The sequence below is a fragment of the Peromyscus leucopus genome, chromosome 17 (genome assembly GCF_004664715.2).
Source record: "Peromyscus leucopus breed LL Stock chromosome 17, UCI_PerLeu_2.1, whole genome shotgun sequence".
Classification (NCBI taxonomy): Eukaryota; Metazoa; Chordata; class Mammalia; order Rodentia; family Cricetidae; genus Peromyscus; species Peromyscus leucopus.
Window position 1 is genome coordinate 14,609,094 of NC_051077.1, and position 24,088 is coordinate 14,633,181.

General features: G+C 47.0%; 1 protein-coding gene across 1 annotated transcript in view; it reads right to left on the reverse strand.

Annotated features, from left to right (window-relative positions):
* Window positions 1-8: 8 nt before the first annotated feature.
* The window catches only part of Rab11fip1 (RAB11 family interacting protein 1), a 37,520-nt gene continuing 13,440 nt past the window's right edge, over window positions 9-24,088 (reverse strand). The window contains 6 exon segments of the mRNA XM_028861478.2: window positions 9-409; window positions 12,915-13,023; window positions 13,921-14,041; window positions 14,044-15,692; window positions 16,695-17,493; window positions 19,233-19,678. Coding sequence (XP_028717311.1) covers window positions 191-409; window positions 12,915-13,023; window positions 13,921-14,041; window positions 14,044-15,692; window positions 16,695-17,493; window positions 19,233-19,678 — 3,343 coding nt within the window. The 3' untranslated portion in view covers window positions 9-190.

The following is a 24,088-nucleotide window of genomic DNA, read 5'->3' on the forward strand; positions in this document are numbered from 1 at the left end:
GCTGGGAATGTATAGAAAAGATACATTGTAATCATTAACCTGGTTTCAACTAGGAGAATTAACTCTCGACAGACAACGCACACCGGCAACAGGAGACTGACTGTGTGCTGGTTACTAGGCAGACCATGCCCTTGACCTCGAGAGGTAGTGGAAACAAGCTCACAAAACATCTCCGTTTCCTTCCTGCGATTCACATCTTTCCGGCCTTTTTGCCGAGCGGAGTGGACACTCGGAGGATGTTGGGGGTCTCCTCCATGACTCGGACCAGCAGGTTGTCGATGTAGTCTTCCAGTTCGCGCACCTGAAACTCCTTCTTGCTGATGGTTTCCTTCTGTTTGAGGACCAGCTGGATCAGCTCGTCGTGGGTCAGCTGTGCGTACGCGAAGGCGGGGTCCGAGGGCTGGTACTTCTTTGGAGAGGGAAAGAGAGGGAAACGGTTACCAGGCAGCAGAGAAACCAGACATCTGAAAGGGATGCAAAGGGAATGTCAGCAGCCACGGGAGCCTCTCGGAAACCCATCTTCTTGTTATTCTTCAGCGTCTCACTGCGTAGCCCTGGCTGACCTGAAACTCACTCTGTAGACCAGGCTGGGCACGAACTCACGGAGATTGGTCTGGCTCTGCCTTCCAGGTGTTGGGATTAAAGGCGTGCGCCATCACACCTGGCTTGGGAATCCACTTTCAACACAGGTTGAAACCAGGTGGCTCTGGCTGACTGAGAGAAGTACCATGGACTTTGTAGAGTGTGCATGGGTTGGTTGCGTGCGTTTTTACTTCCTTCCTTACTTATTGTCTTTTTGCTTTATGATCCTTTGGCAAATGTAAAAACCAGGGGCCTGGGAGCAGCTCAACAGCAGAACACTTCCCTACCACGTGTAAAGGCCCTAGGTTCGATCCCTAGCACAATGGTTCAAAAGCAGAAACCTTCCTTGGCTTAAAATTCTCAGACCCCTGATTCTGACTCTGGGTACATGTTTTCAAGAAATGTAATGAGGAGACTGGAGAGATGGCTCAGTAGTTAAGAGCACTGGCTGCTCTTTCGGGGACCCGGGTTCAATTACCAGCGCCCATATGGTATAGCTCCTAATCACCTGTAACTCCAGTCCCAGGAATCTCTTTTTAGCCTCCTCTGGCACAGCCCACCCCCCCCCCCCACCCCCACCCCCGTAAAACAGCCATATACACACACACAAAAAGAAACATAATGAGGCCTTGGTGGGGAGGAGGGGAAAAGAAGTAGGAGTCATCATCAGGTAGTAGTCGTCACATAATCAGTCAGGCTCAGGTTGGAGGCCAAGGTTGATGGACCACTTAATCTCTTAAGTTTGAAATCAGCCTTTAAAACTCCTGCTATCAATACAGAGCTGGGATAAGCCCCAAGGCAGGGCAGAAAGATGATGTGGGGGAGCACCCTCCTGCCAACCCAGCAGGGTACCCGCCAACTCAGTCTGTCAGCCACTCCTACACCTGCTCCGGGACCCCACAGACATTTACCCTGCAATCTCAAAACATGTATAGTGTAGCTAAAGCCAAGTGCCACCAGACCAGACTGTCTGGGTACACGGTGGCCTGTCCCAAAGACTGACTGTTCCTGTTTCTGATGGGAGCATGTACCCGGAACAGTTGCTTTTCGGGAGCATTTATCATCTGGGACAAGGAGACTGACTGCAAGCCCAAGGCCATGAGCGATAAAGCCTCGGTAAGAAGTAGCAAGTCACATCAAGGTCTTCGGAGGGAGGAAGAGGCAAGGCCTGGCAATCTACAGCTTAACAGATGTACAAATTCAAGGACGCAAGACTCCAGTGCAACTCAAGGTGACTCCTGCCCAAAGAACTCCAAGGCAGGAACAGGTTTTTGCCCTGGGGCCCTGCCACTTTCAACTTCTACCAGGAAGACCAATACCTTAAGAGCCTACCATCTCCAAGCTAGCCGAGGCAGACCTAACAGTAACAGTTCAACAACAGCACAGAAGTCATGTCCCCTCCAGGGAACAAACTGCCCGAGGAGACAGAATTCAGAGGAATCCCACTCTCTCACTGGCTGGGTTAGAAACACACGATGCTGTTTTCACATACCCAGCAAGCTTGAGTCCAATTCAGGTGGCCCAAGAACAGCTGGGCGATTTCTCCAACATCTGCTTCTCCCTCCCCCACCTCTGCTTGCTTTCAGCTTGTTGAGGATGTCCAGTCAGAGGGGGTGATCTTTTTGGTTCACCGTTTTTTGTTCTTGCTGCTAAGGATTAAATCCTGGGTTTTGTGCACGACACATAAATGCTCTGTCCCTGCAGTCACTCTGTGTGTGACTTCCAAAACTAGATCAAACCAGGCATGATGGATGGCACACGTGTAATCTTAGCACTCAGAAGAGGCTAGCCTGCATCATGAAGCAAGCTCCACGCCAGCCTTGGCTACAGCGAGGCAGTATCTCAACAACAACCAAGTGTTGTTGGACACACAACAATGTGGATGTATTTAACACTACTAAATTATGTTAAAAAACGGTAACGATGAGGCTGGGCTGTGGAGGCATACAACACCTTTAATCCTTGCACTCAGGAGGCAGAGGTAGACAGGTCTCTTCGAGTTTGAGGCCAGCCTGGTCTATATCAAGAGTCCTTGGCCAATCAGGGCTACAGAGTGAGACCCTGTCTCAAAAGAAAAAGGTATGGCGGGAAGCTTTCAGGTCATACACATTTTTGCCGTAATAAAAAAGGTGTCCATTGATGTTTCACATCAAGAAACATGCCCTTGCCGGGCGGTGGTGGCGCACGCCTTTAATCCCAGCACTCGGGAGGCAGAGGCAGGCGGATCTCTGTGAGTTCGAGGCCAGCCTGGGCTACCAAGTGAGCTCCAGGAAAGGCGCAAAGCTATGCAGAGAAACCCTGTCTCGAAAAAAAAAAAAAAAAAAAAAAAAAAAAAAGAAACATGCCCTGGAGGTTTTTAGATCACACCTCTACAATATAAGGGTTTCATTAAGAAATACTAATGATTGGTTGAGTGTGTAGCTTGGTGACGGAGTGTGTGGTTAGCAAGCGTGAGGCCCAGCGTGATTAAATCTGTAACTCGGGCCCTCTCCATCCCTCCTTCTCTGCAAGCCTCGGTCCCATGCAGCCCATGCTGGCCCTAAGTTCCTGACCCTCTGGCCTCCACCACTCAATTCTGGGGATTACAAGTGTGTGTCACACACCAGCTTTCTTTTTTCTCTCCTCTTTGCTGGTCTCCCCTTCTTTCCTTCTTTTTTTCTTTTCTTTTCTTCTTTTTTTTTTTTTTTTTGGTTTTTCGAGACAGGGTTTCTCTGTAGCTTTGGAGCCTGTCCTGGACTAGCTCTGTAGACCAGGCTGGCCTCGAACTCAAAGAGATCCACCTGCCTCTTGAGTGCTGGGATTACAGGTGTGCGCCACCACTGCCCGGCCCCTTCTTTCTTTTTGAGACAAGGTCTCGTGTAGCCCAGGCTGACCTCAAACATGGGTGGCCTTGAACTGCTGATCTTCCTGTCTTTCCCCAGGGCTGCCATTACAAGCATGTGCTACTATACCCAGTTTATGTGGCATTGAACATCAACCCCAGGGCTTCATGCATGATAGGCGAGCACTCTACCAACTGAAAGAAATCCCTAGCCCTTTCCTTTTATTTTATTTTATCAATGTAGAATTTTAAAAAATTACATCATTTATTTTCAGAGTGAGAGAGAGAGAAAGAGAGAGAGAGCTTCCGCATGTGAACCATGGGACATGTATATAGGTCAGAGGACAAACTGGGGGAGTCAGTTCTGTCCTACTTTGCGGGTCCCAGGGACTGAACTCAGGTCATTAGTCTTGGTAGAGAGTTCATTTATAGCTAAGCCATCTCCCCTGAGAACAGCCTTGTACGTTACTTTGTACACATAATTAAATTTTAGTTGAAATTGATTTAATAGAAAAATTTAATTCAGGTATATTTTAACCATCACTGTACTACTAGATATTTATGTTGTTTTCAACTCTCACAATTATAGGTAACATTTCTTTAAAAAGATTTGATTTAATTTTGATTGTGTGTCTGTGTACTCTCTGTGTACACAAGGGTAAGTGCCCATGGAGGCCAGAAGCGGTTGTCAGATCACCTGGAGCTGCACACTGCAGGCTGTAGTGACACACTCCTGTAATCTCAACACTTTGGAAGGCTGAGGAAAAAGGACCACGGGTTCAATGCCAGCCTGAGCTATATGAAATCTTGTCTCAAAAAAAAAACAAGAACACTGAGAGATGGTCAGTGGTCAAGAGCACTTGTCACTCCAGGTTCAGTCCCAGCACCCACATGGTGGCTCACAATCATCCTTAATTCCAGGGGATCGAATGCATTCTTCTGGGTCTGTGGGCACCAGGCATGCATGTAGCGCACAGACATATATGCAGGTAAAACACATGCACATTAAAAAAAAGATCTCAGTCTGAATTCTGTAATCAAAGAGTAAAGGATATATCTACAACTTTGAAATCATTAGAAGCTATAAAATAATCCAGCATTATAAATAAAAAGGCATCAGTGGCCAGGAAGAGGAAAGGTACCGAAAAATATTCACTACTGCAAATGGTGGCCACTGTCAGGTGTGAGGTCTCAAGAGGGCTGTGTTGAAGGCTGTGCTGGAGTTTTCCCTTCAGGTTCTTGTCAATGACATAAGTTCAAATGTGTGTCCAGCTCTTCCAAATACCACAGCATGAGACTTGTGGACCTAGTTGGACTTCCTATTTTAAAGTAAAAGCATTAAAACCATCTGGGTGAACAACACGCTCCTAGTTACAAGTTATCTGCAAAGACTGGAGGCGCTTCAGCCCTCAATGACAGCAACCTCTCCAGGGCACGGGGAACGTTCCGGAGGAGTGGGGGTGGGGATGGCAAGGAGCCTGGTGAGATGCTGTCTTCATGAACACACGGCAGGGGCCGTTTACAGGAACATAAGGTAGGAGAAGTGCTGGTCAGGAAGAAAGGATGTCTGCACAAGTGGGAGGGGAAGGAGAACTATGAGGTGAGCACAATCACAACATACTGTCAGTCGCTGTGAAACTGTCAAAGCCAGCAAAGTGACTGCTTAAAAATGGAGGCCCTGAAACAACAGCCAAGGGGGAAAACAAAGCCAACACACCAAAAACAGCGTTGCAACGACCCTGCTAGCTTCTCACCGACTTTGGCTGTGTGTGTGGTTTCTCTTCCCAACTCGCTTATTTTGAGGTTATTCTTACAAACACTGACTGCTTTATGCTCGCTACAAAGCTGCCATTCTCCAGGAGGCCAACAGCAGTCAGTCTCCAAGGAGCTTTCTATATTTACCTGGACTATTTACTTGGGAGGGTTGAAGACCAAGAGATTTACGGCAGGCCAAGGGGCAGCAGTGGGCACACAGGTCATGAAGTGAGAAGGGTGCTTTCCTTCTGTACTAAGTTGTTGTCTTAGTCAGTCCCAGGAGAGAAAGCCTTGACCAGATAACTATGAAGAGGAAATAAAATGGGAACCAAGGGCCTTGCTTACTTTCTGAAAAGGAGGCATTTGCTTCTTTCTGGGCTCAATGCCTAGTACATCAGTCAAGTCAATCTGCCAACCAATCAAAGATAGATAGATAGATAGATAGATAGATAGATAGATAGATAGATAGATAGAGATAGATGATAGACAGACAGACAGATGATAGATAGAAAGAAAGAATAGATGATAGACAGACAGGCAGACAGACAGACAAGGTTTGGTTTCCAATACCCACATGGTAGTTCACAACCATCTTTAACTCCAGTTCTAAAGAACCTAGTGCCCTCCACTGGCCTCCATGGGCACCAGGCCCACACTTTATGTGTACATAACACATGCAGGCAAAACACTCACACATATGAAATAAAAATAAATAAAATTAGAAGAGTCACAAAGCAGTCTGCATTGAAAGGAAGTGGGAAGGGGAAACTGCTAGATGGCTAGATTTAATTACGTCATCTTTATGTTGTCCTCTGGCTCAACTTCCTAGTAACTACCAGGAAAACAAAACAACAAAAACCTTCTTGGCAGAAAAACAACCAACCAACCTCCTGGGAGATAGTGCTGTTTCTACTGGCAACTCTCACACAGAAGCCAGCAGACCAAGCCGGAGGATGGATGGAGTTACAGCAGGTACAGACTGTGGGAGCTAAACCATTGCAGGTACGTGGTTCTGGCGCTGGAGGTAGCTCTGAAAGCAATGCTACCTTGTTGGCCCATTTTATAAGGAAAGAGGTCAAGGACGGAACTAGGTGACGCTAACGTGTCTTCAGCAAAAATTCTCACTGCCGAGCCACTTTTATTTAAGACTCCAATCTCCAAAATCCGATGACCGCTTACCCCAGCTCCTGATGGCAGAGGCGGAAGGAGAGTTAACCATCATCAATCACGGAAAAACGCCCGCAGGGGGCTGGAGCGATGGGTCAGGGATGAAGAGCACGTCCTGCCCTTCCACAGGACTTGAGCTTGGCTCCCCGCAACCACCTGAGGTGACTCACAAACACTTGTAACTCTAGCTCCAGGGACTTCAATGATTACGGCCTTCTAGGGCACCTGCCCTCATACCCACATAAAGATACCTATCTTAACAATAATAAAAATACAGTATTTAAAAAATGCTTTTGGGGGCTGGGAACTGTGTGGTCTAGCATGCCAAAGCCAGTATCACACATACATACAACAACAACAAATTTTTTCAGAAGTGACAGGAACATTTTATTTTTTAATTTTTTTTCCAAGACAGGGTTTCTCTGTATAGTCTTGGCTGTTCTCAAACTCAGAGATCCTCCTGCCTCTGCCTCTATGCCTGACAAAACCTTTTAATTAAAAAATAATAGCCGGGCATATGCCTTTAATCCTAGAACTCAGGAGGCAGAGGTAAGAGACCTTTGAGTTTGAAGTCAGTCTGGTCTACCAGGGCTACATACTGAGACTCTGTCTCAAAAGCCAAAACAAAATAACCCTTAAGAAACTATTATAGGGGGCTGGAGAGATGGCTCAGAGGTTAAGAACACTGACTGCTCTTCCAGAGGTCCTGAGTTCAGTTCCCAGCAACCACATGGTGGCTCACAACCATCTGTAATGAGATCTGGTGCCCTCTTCTGGCCTGCAGGCATACATGCAGGCAGAACACTGTATACATAACAAATAAATAAATCTTAAAAAAAAAAAGAAACTATTATAAAAATAGGGTTTTTGTTTGTTTGTTTGATAAAGGTGTTAGTGCACACCTCTGATCCCAGCACTCAAGAGGCAGAGGCAGGCAGATCTCTGTGAGTTCAAGGCCAGCCTGGTCTTTCAGGATAGTGAGGGCTCAAAAACCAGAAAGCGTAGTTCTTAGCAGCAGTCTGAAAGCCCCTCAAATATCTGAAACAGAACACATCCCTGGCCAGTGCAGGTCACCAGTCAAAGACCAGGACTCCAACAAGGCAGTATTCTAACTCTGATTTTAAAACTAGAAAGGGGTTGGGACACACCTCATTAGCAGAGTGTATGTACACTTAGCAAGTAAGAAGTCTTGGATTTTATCCCCAGCACCCTCCAAAAAAGGAAAAAAGTGAGTATTTGAAGGACAAAAGCCAAGAAATCATCCCAGAATGAGAAAGATGTACAGACAGGAGCTGGAGAGACGGCTCAGAGGTTAAGAGCACTCACTGGCTGCTCTCCCAGAGGTCCTGAGTTCAATTCCCAGCACCCACATGGTGGCTCACACCCATCTATAATGACATCTGGTGCCCTCTTTGGCTGGGTACGCATACTTGCAGATAGAACACTGTGTACGTAATAAATAAACCTTAAAAAAAAAAAAAAAAAGATACACAGACAATACATCTAACTGTAAGGGGCAGGCCTGGATTGCAACGCAAACCACTGAACAGGGTTGTCCCCTTGTTGGGAGAACCATGAAATACATTCCAGATGAGAAAGCTGTTAATTCAACAGTACACTTCTGGACTTTGAAGAATTGCAGCACACTTCTGGATTTTGAAGAATTCTTTTGTTCTTAGGAGTTGCACACTCAAGAATTTAGGTGGGGCTGGGGAGACGGGTCAGTGAGTAAAATGCTTGCCGTAAGGACTTGAGTGCGGATTCCTAGCACTCACAGAAAAAGCCAAGTGTGCTTGCATATGCCTGTGATCCTAGGGCTGGAGGGGTAGAGAGTAGGTAGGTTTCCTGGAGTTGGACAGCCAGCTAGCTCAGCTGGATCAGTGGGCTCCAGGTTTAGTAAAAGACCATATCTCAAAAATACAAGGTTTAAAAAAAAAAAAAAGAAGCCTTGTGATAACAGACTGAGAGAGAATCAGGGAAACAATACTTTCAAAACAGTCTCCAAAGAAATATCTTAGGATAACTCTAATCAAGCAAGTAAAAGACTTACATAATAAAAACTTTAAGATACTGAAGAAAGAAATCAAAGACGGCATCAGAAGACAGAAAGACCTCCCATACTCATGGATTGATAGGATTATCGGTGAAAATGGACATCCTACCAAAAACAATCTACAGATTCAGTGCAATTCCCATCAAAACCCCAAAACAATTCTTCACAAAAACTGAAAGGACAATTTCAGCTTCATATGGTAACACAAAAAAATCCAGGATCGCTAAAACAATCCCAAATAATAAAAGAACTGCTGGAGGTATCACCATCCCCTACCTCAAATTGTACCATAGCGCTACAATAATAAAAATAACATGGTATTAGCATAAAAACAGAAACGTTCATCAGTGGAATCAAATTCAAGACCCAGACCAAAAATCCATACACCTAAACTGATTTTTGACCAAGAAGCCAGAAATACACACTAGAAAAACAAAAAAACAAAAACAAAAAAACCCAGCACCTTTAAAAAATGGCGCTGGTCAAACTGGACGTCTGCACGTAGAAAACTATAAATAGGTTCATACTCATCACCTTGCACAAAACTCACCTACAAATGAATCAAGGAGCTCGACATAAGCAAGGGGCCTGAATCTGACAGAAGAGAAAGTGGGGGATAATCTTGAACTCATTGGTACAGGAAAAGACTTTCTGAACAGAACACTGATAGCACAGGCACTAAGATCAACAGCTAATAAACGGGACTTCACGTACTGAAAGGCTTCCATATGGCAAAGGACATCATAATTCAGACAAAGTGAGAGGCTACAGAATGGGAAAAGATCTTTACCAGTTACATATCCAAGAGAGGGTTAATATCTAAAATACTAAAGAACTAAAAAAAAAAAAAAAAAAAAAAATGGACATGAAGAAAATGACCAAATTAAAAAAAGATGAAATACACACGGCTGAAAATCACTTAAAAAAACATTCAACATCCTTAGTCATCAGGGAAATGCAAATAAAACTACTTTGAGACTTCATCTTAGACCAGTCAGAATGGCCAAGATCAATAAAACAAATGACAGCCCATGCTGTTGAGGATGTGGACATGGGGATACTCCTCCATTGCTGGTGGGAATGCAAACTTGTACAGTCACTATGGAAATCAGTGTGTCGGTTCCTCGGGAAGCTGGGAATAGATCTCAAGAGCCAGCTGTACCACTCTTGGGCACATACACAAAGAACTCGACACCCTACTACAGAGACGCTTGCTCATTCAATTATTCATAGTAGCCAGAAAATGGACACAGCCTAGATGTGTATTAGCTGATGAAAAGGTAAAGAAAATGTGGCACATTTACACAATGGAATATTATTCAGCTGTTTAAAAAACTAAAATCATGAAATTCACAGGCAAATGGATGGAGTGAGGGAAAAAAGAATCATCCTGAGTGAGGTAACCCGGACTCAAAAAGACAAGCTCGGTATTGTACCCTACATGTGGATGTTACCTTCTAAAGCTTCGATAGCTACAATCTATAGAGATTAGGTATAGTAAGGCTGGCGGGGAGGGGAGGATCTCCCAAGGAAGGGGAAATAGAATGTAGAGTTATGGAGTGGGGGGGGGTAGGGGAGATTGGAACAGGAAGATTAAATGGACACGGGAAGGGAAGAGGAAGATAAGGGAGAGAATACAGGGCGAGACAACTACCACTGAAGGTCACTCGAGGAGTCACGTGGAAACCCACTACAGTCTACGTTTTTCAAATATATACACACATGAAGGAAATACAAATGGAGTCACCGAATAACGGGGAGGCAAAGCCTCAACTAGACATCTCTCGGCACCAAGTGAAACCTCTAGCACCAGGAATGAGTTATACATAATTAAGTTACTGGCCAAAGGGGCCGCATGAATCCCCCAAGCCACCCAGGCTATTCTAAGGCTGGTTACTCCCCACAAAGTGACGGAAAAGCACTATTGTCAGAGACAACACCCACAGAGCTCACCGAACACCGAGAAGCCACACTGGGGCCTAACTAGAGCCTTCACCCTTCTGACCAGTGTCGTGCACTGGAAGGTACTCTACACGCTACCAGAGGAGAAGGGAAACCGCCGACCCAGCTACAAACCCTTCAATCTACAGCGGTGGTCTGCCTGCACCATAGCCTCGTACGGGCACAGAAAGTCAGGAGTGGGGCGCCCATCTTTAATCCCAGCACTCAGGAGGCAGAAGCAGGGAGATCTCTGAGTTCGAGGCCAGCTTGGTCTACTTAGTGAGTTCCAGGACAGCCAGGACCTGTCTTCAAAAAAAAAAAAAAAAAAAAAAAAAGGTGGCTCAAAAGTTGTGGGAGTAACCAACCACTATCTGATTGGATTAAAAAGTTACTCCAGGAGATGGAACCCATACCCGACAACGCTCCAGTGGCAAGAACCTTAGACTAGACAGGCATGGACCTAGGAGAAAACCAGACACTGCTAAAGGAACCTAGCAATAAAAAGACTCCTAACTACACTCTGCTCTACCTATAGATCACTGTGTCACTCACAATCATCAGAGAAGCTTCCTCCTGCAGGAGGTGGGAAGTAATAAAGAGACCCATAACTGGACAATATGCCAAGACTGAGGGGTCTTAGAACAGTTAGTCCTAACTGGAATGTCTCTATCAAATCTCTCCCCTCAGGCCTCAGGGAACTAACTCTGTGGAAGAGGAGGCAGGAAGAGGGAATGGAGGACACCAGGGAAAGAAGTCCTGTTCTAGACACAACAGGACGGATACACGTAACGAACTCACGGAGACTGGGGAAGCATGCACAGCTTAAGGCAGATGGGGTCCCAGTGCCGAGAGGGAAAAGTGGATAGAGTCCCCATCCCTAACCAAATAGCTGTCTCCAAATGACAACCACTTGCAAAAGGTTTCTACAGGGGAGTCTCACTGGGCATACAAACCATACTTTAGGGTAGGCCCCATGCCCAGAGTAGACGGCCAATATAAAACAAACTCAATGGTATTTTTGTAGATTTTTTTTTTTTGGTTTCATATTGTTTTGTTTGGAGATTTTTTTTTTTTAACCTTACTGACCTTTTGCTTGTTTATCATCATTTCCGATTTTGTGTTTTTATGGGTTTCTATTTCATTTATCTGTGTGTCTCTGTGTATGTGCTTTTTCTTTTGATTCTGGTTTTAGTTTTGGGGAGGGAGAGGAGAGGAGGGGAGGGGAGGGGAGGGTAGAGGAGAGGAGAGGAGAGGAGAGGAGAGGAGGGATGGAGCTGAATAGGTGCAGAGGATCTGGGAGGAGGTGAGGGAGGGGGGATCATGATCAGAATATATTATATGAAAAAATGATTTAAAAGAAAAAACGGTGAAGAGCTATAGAGCAAGACACGGACTTCAACGTCTAGCCTCCACACACATGTGCACACACCCACACAAACACCTGGAGATGAACATATAATTCACACCCAAGAACATTAGATGTGAAAAAGGACATGATGCATACAACCTACTTTTCCCATGGTTCAGATTTAACACACCCAAACTACACACTCAGTGGTGTATGGAGAGAGAGCAGGCGGGACAGGAAGGAACAGGAGGAGACAAACTGGGTCATCCAGAACAACGGGAGAATCTAGATGATGGTCAACAGGAGTTCTTTGTACCGTGTTTGCAACTTTTTAAATGTTGGAAACTATTTTGAAATACAGTGATAAAACCCAGTACATCTGTATCAAGAATTTTATATTCTTGCCTAAAGATAAAAAAGAAGCTGGGTGGTGGGGGGCATGCCTTTAATCCCAGAATTCAGGAGGTAAGGGCAGGCGGATCTCTGAGTTTGAGAATAGCCTCGTCTACAGAGCGAGATCTAGGACAGCCAGGGCTACACAGAGAAACCCTGTCTAGAAGAAACAAAAAACAAAAACAAAGAGAGAAAAAAAGAAAAAGAGAGAAAGAGAGAGAGAGAGACAGACAGACAGACACAGACACACAGAGAGAGAGAGAGAGAGAGAGAGAGAGAGAGAGAGAGAGAAGGGGAAAAGATGAACACTGCCTATAACCCCAGCACTCAGGAGGCTGAGTCATGAGGATTGCCATGAGTTTAGGGCAGCCTAGGCTACACAGTGAGTTCTAAACCAGCCTGGGATACAGAAACCTTGTCTTAAAGAAAAACAAAACAAAACAAGTAAATAAAAAAGTACCACCATACTCGTAAACAGACAGTGCCAGTGACAATCGCGTTGCTAGAGACCGGAAAGAATTCAGTGAGAAATAGAAATAATTGATTACAAGGAAATGTACTTATCCATTTAATGGACAGTCTGGGGGCCCTCAGAGGTTATCCGGACTCCAGACTCATCAGAGGTCTGCGTAAGTAATTCCCAGAATTGCCCAAGGTCTTTAACTTTTGCTGCTGTTTGTTCTGAGACAGCATCTTCCTATGTTGCCCGGGCTGGTCTCCAGACTAAATGAGCTCAGGTTCTCCTCCCATCAGCCCCCTGTGCAGCGGCAACAACTGAGGGCAGCTGTAATGGTGATGCTCTACATGCAGGCTCTGCAGAGCCTAACAAACTGCCAACTCCTCAGAACACATACCTTTATAATGGCTTCGTTGATCAGGTTCTCACTGATGATGGCGGCAGTCCCCAGGCTAGGGTTTGTAATCTTGGTGGGTGTTGTGTTCATCGGCTTCACGGGATGAAGCCTAGAAAGACAAGAAAAGGATCCTTAAACTTCCCGTAACCGCAAAGCTGAGAACTACCCATCTCAAAGATGGCTGCCGGCAAGATGAGAAAGGGGGCAGAGAATCATCTCTGGCCCAACATCCAGCTTATGCATCAGCTCCTGTGGAATTCAAAGTAAAATGGATCAGAGAGCCACACACAACCAGCAAAGCTCATCCTTGTCTTTGGGGGTAGGGGTGGGGTTGGCGCAGTCCCCGACAGATACTAAGTCCCTCAGTCTCCTTATAGACACAAGAACATTAAGACGGTCTTCTCAGGCTGGGACATAGTACTTGCCCGGCACGCACGAGGCCACAGGTTCCATCCTCAGCACTGCAAAACAATTTTTTTTCATTAATTAAAATAAATAAATAAAATAACGTTAACAGTAAAGAAGAAACAAAGAAAGAAAGTTCCTCATCCTTGTGGGTAGCTACAGACTAGGACTCCACTGAGGGGTTCTCTCTGCAGAACCTTCTGGCTTCTACAGTAAGGGAGAGTGCAGATCACTCTTTGAGCAGTTCTCAGAGGACGTCTTCAGCCTTGCTTTGGTCTACCACTCCGTCTACCGCTGGCTTCTGAGACCCTGGAGACACAAGAGCCCCACACTTCCACAGCCACAGAGCTCCGTCACACTGGAGAAGCATTCCTAAGCAAGCTATCTTGGAAGACTTAAGTTCTTGCTACACTTGCGGCTGGATCGTGAGTGATTGCAAGCACAAAGTACATGGCCCTGGTGTGGCCAGCCTTGCCAGCAAAACAGGCAAACTCTGGCATCAGGACGTCCCTTCGGCTTGAAGACATGGTCTCTGCAGGTAAAAGCAAAGAGAGGGCATCTTTCCCCGCGCACAAAGACAATCTCCCCCATCATCTCTCACCTGTGCTTGGCTGCCCCAGCTCCAGCACTTGGCGGAGCTGAGACTGGGTGGATCTCTGAGGGTGTGACCCAGGCTTGCAGAAGGGGCTTCTTCTTGCCAACAGTTTCAACTTTACCAGCGGGCCCTCTGCTGTTGCTTTGTTTGGAGGTTCCGCTACACTGCTGTGGTGACTGTCAGAATATGGAGAGCTAGGCAAAGAGCATGCAGCAGGAAAGGTCTCAGAGGACGAGGGGCTGGGCATGGGAGGGTCCTGGGATATGCGGGGAGGCGGATCTGGCCTCCCACTTTGCTTCACTTCCTCTTCCTCGACAGTCCCAGGGCCTGGTAACTGGTTATTCACACTGGAGCTCTTGCTCAGAGGTGGCTTAGGAGTTCCCAGTGCTGCTGTCTGCTCGGAAGGAGCCGCCATGGGAGCTCTGGGCCTGGAGTCACGGCGATTCTCCGTGAGCACTGACCCGTGTGCCTTCTCCAGACGGGAAGGTGACATGTTGGTGGGTGAAACTCCCGCTTCTAGATCAACCAGCCTTGCTCCCCCCCCTCCATCCCCAGCCTCATCGACTCTCTCATCGTCTGATGCCACTTCGGGAATGGAAGGAAGAGACAAGCTCAGGTCAGCCATGATAGGGGACTTCACGTCAGAGGCAGACGGAAGGTCACTCAGGGGGTCGGAGAGCAGGCCTTCATGATCGCTGGCTTTGCTCTGATACTGAGTCACGAAGTCATCGTTCTCCTCAACCCTCAAGAGTTGGGTGCCCCTTGCTGGGCTGGCCTCACTTGTGGGATCTTCTGAGAAACTCTGGCTTTCAGAAGCTGCCGTGGTCACAGGTCCCTCCCCTGTGCCTGCTGTGTGGGGACACTCTGGAGACTCTTCACCGGGCGCGTCTCCGGCCATGGCCCCTTCACGTGCCAGCTGCTGCGGATGACTTTCGTCCTCTTCCTCAAGCTCAGTGGGTTTTTCAGTGTCTTCCTCCACAAAGAGCCGTTCAGAAAAGGACACGCGCTTCTTGACTTTCTTTTGAGCTCCCCTGGCGGTCGGTGTTCCTTTGAGTCTCTGTGCTGTGCCGCCAAATGGGGAGGCTGCCTCTTCTTCCTGAAGAGGGGGCGTCGCTTCCTTGACTGCAGAAGCCACTGCACCGTTCTGATGGGTCTCCACAAAAGACCTAGACCGATGCTCAGAGCCTGTGCTTCTCGCCGTGGGAGACTTCTCAGCGGGGTCTTCGATGCTGCCACTGCTGAGTGAAAGCACAGAGGACACTTCCTGGGCCTCGTCAGGGGAGGGGACCCAGTGCTGCCCTGGGAAAGGAACCGTCTGGAGGTCTTTGTGCTGCCCCACGGGGTTGTTTCCTGACGCGTCACTGCGGCCTTGGCCTTCTGTCTCTGTGCCTGTCTCCCCGGCCTTGCCCTCTGAAGACTCTTCCGTCCCTTTCTGCACTGGGATGGTAATTTGTTTGCAAGGTGATCCTGAGGCAGAAGAACCACTATTCGGAGCTGGTGTTAGACTCTCCTTCTGAGAAACTGCTTTGAGGAGCAAAGAAGGTTCTTCAGAATGGACCTCCCCCTGGCCTGCGGGGGGCCAGTGCTCAATTGGAGTGGAGGTGGAGATGGGAGCTGCCAGGGGAGATGAGAAAGAGGAGGAGGCAGAAGGACTTTCAGAGGACTGTGTCTCTGAAAAGACAGGTGCCCGGGTAGAGCTAGAAGGGAGAGCAGGAAAGAGAGCAGAGTCAGGGGAAGGAAGCCTGGCCTGGGGTTGAGCCGCTGGAGGGACGTCCAGTCTGCAAAAAGGACACAATAAAATCTGCACGTCAGTTGCAGATGCATTTCAAAAAACATAAAAATAGTCATTAAAGGAGGACAGATGTTTTTACACTTGGGGCAGTATCTGCAAAGTCAAGGGAACCGCAATTCTTGACGTACAGATGGGTCACCTTGTTTTTCCTCAGTGCTGGGGAATCAAAGCCAGGGCTTCGTACGTGCTAAGTAAATATTCCACAACCGAGACATACTCTCCCCACAGTCGGAGACGACGCTGAGCACCAAGCACACCTGTCACACAAGGGTCTGTAGCAATGCACAGCAAGAGACAGATCCAGCTGGAGCAACCAACAGCCTACAGTTCCCTTAGTGACACAGTATGACAGGGCAAAAGCATCTCAAAAGGCTTAACACAAGGTAACAGGTACGGATTCTGAAGAGAAAAGTGCGCACAATCTCCAAAAAGTTTGTCTCCCCGCCCCCATGCCAGAGAAATGTCAACGTGAAAGTCACTCAGAAAAGCAGCTCCTTCAGTTTGGGCAGGCTCTTATGATCAGGCACAGAGGAAACAGAGAAAGGTCACAGGTACACTGAAGGGTGGACCAAGGGTCTCTCACACCTGCAAGATGATGCCAAGTACCGGGGAGAAGCAGCCACCTCCACTGGACAGCATGCACGGAACACTGAAACGCAGGTTCTGCCCATGTACCCACCACACCCATGAATGCCCAGCTCACATGCTCAGCATAGGCCACCAACTGTCTCCTTTCACCAGAGTCTGGTTAGCTCACTGAGAAAAACAACCTCCACCTACGGATGGCTGAGCTGTGGCTTTAGGCTGGGAAACACCCTGTCCTTTGTGCTGGGCAGGTCAGGCCAGCAGAGGTGACTGGTTCAAATGACTTCAGACTAGCATACCTTCACATACACATCCTGAGATGGACCAGGTCTGCTCCAGTGGAGACCGCTAAATACGAAGTAGTGCCAGAGAAAGGTTCTATTGGTCAAAAACTAAGACTTACCTAGGCTTCACAGCTTTGGTCTGGAGAGTCCTTGCAGCGGGAACTGGTGGCTTTGGTTCAGACTTAGGCTCCAGGCCGGCTTCTGGGTTTGAGATCGGCACATCTTCAAAGGGGTTCAGGGAGTTGCCCCGCTGGGAGGCAACAGGCACAGCATCTCTCTCAGACCTTCTTCCGAGCTCTTCCTCTCCCAGCTGGGCTTCCACGAGCGTGGCTTTCCCTTCCTTCTCTTTCTCTGAGGCAGCGGGGAGAGGTTCGCCTTCGCTGCTTTTGGCCACATCTTTCTTGCCCGTCACCAGAGAAAGCAAAGAGGACTTCTTGGTCTCCTGCTTCTTGCTGTCTTTGGTCTCCTTGGTAGCCTCCACGGTTGCTGGGGACACGCTCTCTCTGCTCTCTCCGCTCTCTCCACTGGTCAGAGGCCGGTAGGACGGCAAAGACATGGACTTCACAGACTCCTTGGTGGAAGAGTCGGACAGTCGCCTGTCAGAGGTCACACCATCTCCTTCCCCCGGTTCCTTAGGAGACCGGACAGCCAGGTTTTCGGTGGACAAGAACAAATGCTTCTTCCTGAAACCCTGCGGGGATGGGGAATTCGAAGGGCTGCTGTCTCGGATCTCACCCTTGACCTCTGGCTGCTCCATGTAAACATGATTCCCGTTGATACAGAGGTTAGATCTCGAAAGGGAGTCATTCTTGGACCGGAGGCCTCCGAGGAAGGACAGCCCTTCTTTCTTGGGAAGGCTGAAGCTGGTCTGGTTCAGTTGTGTATGCTCTCCACTGGATGTTCTCTTGTGGGACAGGACTGGGAAGAAAATAAACAGCAAAAGGGGATAAGTTCTGGAGAGATGGGTCAGTGAGTGAAGGTATTTACTGCAAAGTCTGGTGACTGAGTTAAGTCCTAAGGATCCACGTGGTCAAAAGAGAACTGACCCCCATTAGCTAGCCTCTGACCTAACAACACTCTAAATAAAAAATGAAGCTGAGGATACAGTTCAGAGGTAAAGCATTTGCCTATCATGCACAAGGCTCTGGAGTTCAATCTTTAGTAACAATAAAAAAGAAAGAAATTGCTGGCAGTGGTGGCGCACACCTTTAATCCCAGCACTTGGGAGGCAGAGGCAGGCGGATCTCTGTGAGTTCGAGGCCAGCCTGGGCTACCAAGTGAGTCCCAGGAAAGGCACAAAGCTACACAGAGAAACCCTGTCTCGAAAAATCAAAAAAAAAAAAAAAAAAAAGAAAAGAAAAGAAAAAAAAAAAAAAGAAAAAGAAAGAAATTACAGTAGTGAGGGATTGGAGGTATAGCTCAGTGACGGAGTTCTTAATCAGCATGTATGACACTGTCATTTTCATCCTCAGCATTACAAAGACAGGCAGAGAGGAGGTGCAGGGGTGGTAATAAGTAGGTCCAATGGGTAGGGGCACCTGTCAATCTATCAGCATTCGCACACATCTTCAATCGTGGTCACTGTCGGAAGGGGCTAGTGTTGCCTAAGCAACACACAGGATGGTTCTCCACAAGAAGAATTCCCAGCCCAGTCGGCAATGCTGACGTTAAGAAAGTCTGTGTTAGGGACAAACAGCCAAACGAATGGAAACACATGAACTATGAACCAACTGGATCAGGCCCTCTGAATAGGTGAGACAGTTGATTGGCTTGATCTGTTTGGGAGGCATCTAGGCAGTGGTACCGGGTCCTGTGCTCATTGCTTGAGTTGGCTGTTTGGAACCTGGGGCTTATGCAGGGGCACTTGGCTCAGTCTGGGAGGAGGGGACTGGACCTGCCTGGACTGAGTCTACCAGGTTGATCTCAGTTCTGGGGGAGGGGGGCTTTGCCCTGGAGGAGGTGGGAATGGGAGGTGGGCTGGGGGGAAGGGGAGTGGGGCGGGAGGGGGGAGAACAAGGGAATCCGTGGCTGATATGTAGAACTGAATGGTATTGTAAAATAAAATAAAAGGAAAAAAAAAAGAAAGAAAGTCTGTGTTAAACCAATGGAAAAGGCAATGTTCTCAACCGAGTAACAGAAGCTGGCCACTAAAAGGGATTCAGTAAATGAAGTTCAAAATCCACAACTTGAGTTAAGGAGACTGGACTACTTAGCTTCCATCAGGGATGTGCCGCATGGGAGCTAAGCACACGACAGAAGCTCAACAGACACCTGAGGAATTAATGAAGTATCAGACACACGACAAGGTCCTCCAACTTCTATTCTTCCATATACAACAGGTGCTGGGGGTATGGGTCAGTGTGAGAGCATTTGCCCAGCATACTCAAGGCCCTGGGCCAGATCCCCAGGACTGTGAGAAAACAAAAAGCAGAAAAAAAAAAAAAAAAAAAAAACCAAACCAAACAAACACAAACTCGAATGCACTTATTCTGTGAGCCCCAAACCCTTGGAGAAGACGTTTACATTCTCTTAGACAAAGCCCTAGTGAACTTCATCACCGTCATGGCTGTGCTAACTAAAACCTGTAGACCTGCCTCTTCCTCCTCAAAGTCAGAGAGACTGGGAAGGCAGGTGAGTGAGCAAAGACAGGAACTCACCATCCGAGGTGGAGGAGGACTCGTCCTCATTGTCATCACCGTCCCACCGGGACGGGAAGTCTCCAGGTCGCAGCAGCACTCTGTCCGGCTTTGAAGTAGGCAGGACGGACATGGATTGGGAGAGCGGCGTCTTCTGCAAATTCGACTTGGAAAACAAAGTCTTGATCTTCGATTTCTTTTTCTTGTCTTTTGAGGAGGAAGACTCCTCATCGCTGTCGACCGAGGGTGTCGTGCTGGGGACGATGGCAGACGCAGTGTCCGAGGCGCTCTCCTTATGCTTCCCTTTGATCTTGTCCTTCAGTTTTCCGAATGGACTCCGGGACTTATCTTTCATGGAGAGGTCGAACATGCTGGCTGTCATGTTGTTTCTCATGAACTGGATATCGACCTCAATTTCCCCTCGCTCTTTCTCCTTCTTTCCTGGCTTGGACTTCAAGGTGTACCATCTGAAGGGAGGAAGGACGAGAGGTTACCTCTGGATGGAAGCAGCGCCATGGGGCTCCTGATGCGTCAGTGAACTGTCCTCTCTGTCGCTCTGACCTCTCAGACAAATGCTCTTTGACACTGTCTCAGTGAGGAGGAGTAAGCGGGCGTGGGATAATACAGAACTTCGCTTTTATTTACCCATTCATTTTTGTAGGGCAAAGGATGAAACAATGGCGCCAAGCAGGACAGGCACGTGTTCTGCCCTCAAGCTATACCCTGGCCCTGCACTTTTATCTTTGAGGGTTTTTTTGTTTTGTTTTGTTTTGTTTTTTTTTTTTTTCTATATGCTAGACAAGGGCAGTCCGATGCATCTTACTAGGGACTGGACCTAAGGCTTTGAACATACAAGTACTCTACACCACTGAGCTCTATCCTCAACCCTTATAATCATCTAGAATAATGATCCAATGATGAGTACTTTCTAAAAAATAAACAAACTTGGCACAGTGATGCAGGCCTATGTCCCAGATATTAGGGGAATGGGAATGAACTACAACTCTGAGGCCAGTGTAGAAAATATAAGACCCTACCTTAATCAGGTGTGGTAGTGCGCGCCTTTAATCCCAGCACCCGTGGGGCAAAGGAAGGCGGAGCTCTATGAGTTTGAGTCTAGCCCTGTCTACATATCCAGTTCCAGGACAGCCAGGGCTACTTAATGAGACCCTATCTTAGGAAAACAAGAAGACGGGAACTAGCAGAGACCCACAACTGGACAATATGCGGACAGTGAGAGATCTTAGAACATTCAACCTTAAGTGGGATATCTCTATCAAATTCTTTTCCCCAGGGCTCAGGGAATGCTGTGGAAGAGAAAGTGGAAAGATTGTAAGAGCCAGAGGGAACAGAGGACACCGAGGAGACAGTGTCTTCCAGACACAACGGGATCTATGCACATACGAATTCACAGAGATGTGACAACATGCACAGGACCAGCACAGTTAGTCTAAGTCAGATGGGGGCCCAGCATCCCTAACTCAAAAGCCATCTGTTTGTTAATATTCTGACCTGGCTCTTGGGGCTGCCCCGTGTCCTGACATAAAAGGAAAACCTCTCCCTTCTCCTCTCTCTTCCACTCTCTCTATTCCCAGGAGGTGTGTACCCTCTCCCCGTCTCCTCTCTCTCTCCCTTCTGTCTCCCTCTTTCCCTATCTTCCTCTTCTTCTCTCTATTATAACAAACTCATTTCCTCACGGATGCAGCGCCTGGGTTGTGAATGACGTGCCACCCGCCCGCTGCTACATCTGCCCGGCAAGTTTTCCCTCACACGTGGGATACCCTGGCCAGCCGAGGTCCCACGCATGCAGTATCATAACACTATCTCCAACTGACAACCACTTGCAAACAGAAACTAATTTTCTCCAACTGAGTCTTCCTGGGTGTACAAACCACACCTAAGGGCAGATCCCGTGCCCAACAGTAAATGGCCAACAAAGGAACTCAACAGTGTATTTGTAGACTTGTCTCATATTGCTTTGTTTGGATATTTTTAACCTTACCAATCTTTTACTTGCATATTATGATTTCCGATTTTGTGTTTTTATGGGCTTTGCTTTCTGTAATTTCTTTTTCTTTTCTTTTCTTTTCTTTTCTTTTCTTTTCTTTTTTTTTTTTTTTTTTTTTTTTTTTTTTTTTTTTTTTCTTTTCTTTTCTTTTCTTTTCTTTCTTTCTCTCTCTCTTTCTTTCTTTCTTTTTTTTTTTTTAATTCTGGTATGTTAAGCCAGGCGATGGCAGTACATTCTTTTAATCCAAGCACTTGGGAGGCAGAGGCAAGTGCATCTCTGAGTTCCAGGACAGCTAGAACTATGGAGAGACCCTGCCTCGGAAAAAACAAAACAAAAAAATTCTGGTATGTTTGTTTTATTTGTCTGTTTTTCTAAAGAAAGAAGCATGGAGTTGGATGAGTGGAAAGATCTGGTCTTGCAGCAATCTGGGTGAAGTTGGGGGAGGGGAAACTTGTGATCAGAATATACTGTATGAAAAAATTATTTTCAATAAGAAAAAGAATAACACTCAAATGTGCCTGAAAAAAAACAAGACCCCACCTCAAAATACAGAGAAGAGTTCTATCAAATTAGTTCCAATGTCATATTTTCCTTCAGTAGGGACAGTTATTATACAAATTTATATATAAATATCAGATGGCTCCACGGTTAAGAGCACCGGCTGCTCTTCCAGAAGATCCTGGTTCAATTCCCAGCACCCATATGGTGGCTCATAACCATCTGTAACTCCAATTCCAGGAGATCCAACACCCTCTTCTGCCTCCACAGGAATCGCACACATATGGTACACAGACATACATTCAGGCAAAACACCAATACACATAAAATTAAAAAAAAATTTTTTTTAAGCTTATAGAAAGGAATAAAGCCTGGCAGGGAGAAAGGGAACATATAAAATTCAGTTTCAAAAAGAAAAAGAGGATAAAAAAAAGCTACAAGTGACAAATGTTGTATTATGATTGCACTTACATGAGGTACCCAGGGCTGTCAAATTCATCGAGCTAGAAAGTGGAACAGGGCTGAGGGGACTGGGGGATGGGCGGACCAGGGAAGTCATGCCTGAAGGGTAATAAACTCTAGTCCAAACTGGAAAAAGGAAGATTCTGGAGACAGATGGTGGTGCCGATTACACAATGTGAAAGGATACACAACTGCACACTTGAGCTGGTTAAAATGGTAAATCTTAGGCTGGGTATGTAGGTCAGTGGTGGAACACATGCCTAACATTATGAGATGCCTTGGATTCAATCCCCAGGTTCATAGGAAATAAAAAGCTAAATTTTGCATTTTGTCACAATTTGAAATAATGAAAAACTGACCAGAAAGCATTCATGTCTGACTTAGCTATCAGAAAAGAATATTTCAAACATCATTCAAGTATTTTACATGGCCCTTTGCAAGCTACTTCAAGATATGGCAAACGTCAGGGTACCAGACCTATTCTGACCGCAAACTTCAGAAAGGGGATTTCCTTGGCATTTTTTTTTTTTCCATCTGGAAACCTGATCTCTGGAGAACTGGGAGCTCAATTCATTGCAGGTGCATTATGGGCCAACCAACTCCAAGTACCTGGCCTCCAGAGAGCCACCCACAGGCCATCTCACAAGTGGAGAACTTTTTTTTTTTTCTTTTCTTTCAGTGACCTACTTAAAAGCCCAGGGCCTGGACTTTAAGGAAATGATGGTTTTGTCCAAATGAGTACAACTTCCTCTCTCACCTTCAACTGCAGCTCAGCAAAGGCCAACCTCTCCCCTGCCATTTGGCTCACTCTGTACACAGGCACGTAGAACCCTAACCCTCCAACTGCACTTGCAGTGTGCCCTGCAGCGTGTGCATTTGAGCCTCACAGAATGGCACGGAGTGGATGATGCATTCACTTTACAGGCGAGGGAGACGAAGCTTAGAGAAACGGCTACAATGCCAACGTTGCTGCCAAGCGTAGCAAGGATTCGCCAGGTTCTGAGCTCCTCTTCCTTCTCCTGACCAAGCATCTCTATTTAAGCTGATTCTCCTGATTCACTTTCAAATTCTTTCTGAGGAGAGTCTAAGACACTTTCTACCCTCTGTGTGTGTATGTGTGTGTGTGCATATGTGCACACATGAGTGAGTTTGTATGTGTGTGGTGGGGTGCTAGGGATCAAACTGCAAGGCCTCAGAGGTGGCAGGCAAACTGCTCTACTGCACAGCTACAACCCAGTTCACACACTTTCAACTCAAATATCCCAAAATCAAAGGGGAGGGGGAAACGCCAGCGTAGCCTGCCACCTCTCATAACCTGTGAGAAGACCACTGAAGATCCCACACACAGAACTGCCAGGAAGAACTTAGTGCATTCAACAATCTCAGCCAAGACCCAGCAAAATGATGGGAGATGCCAGCTCGGACTGGCGAAGAGAAATCCTTCACGGATTTTTAAGCCTCGGACGTGAAGGAGTGTTCAGGGAGAAACAGCCACAGCTGGGAGATGCCGGCCTTTTAACTTGACTCTCCCAGCAAGTCTCCCATCTTTCCAGAATGTTGTTCCAGGGCAGGGCCTGGCCTGGAATACTTTGCATATTTGTCAGGAGGTTGAGAGGATTATTTGTATTTTTCTTCCCTGACAGTCACGTGGTAAACGCGGTTGCCTTGGTGATGAAAGATGTCTGGCTTTGGTAATATTACTTGTAGGCACCTGAAAAGGAGAAGCGGCTGAAAGGTGAATGTGAAACTCAGTTGACCACAGCAGGGGCTGCAGGCAGTAAGGCCACTCAGGGAGAAGGGCTCGGGGGCAAGTGCTTCTCCGTTAGTCTTCTGAGGTATGCAAACACATCCAAGACCTTCACAGCGCATGCATGCCACCTGACCACTCCTGGCAGCAGGCTTGCCTTGG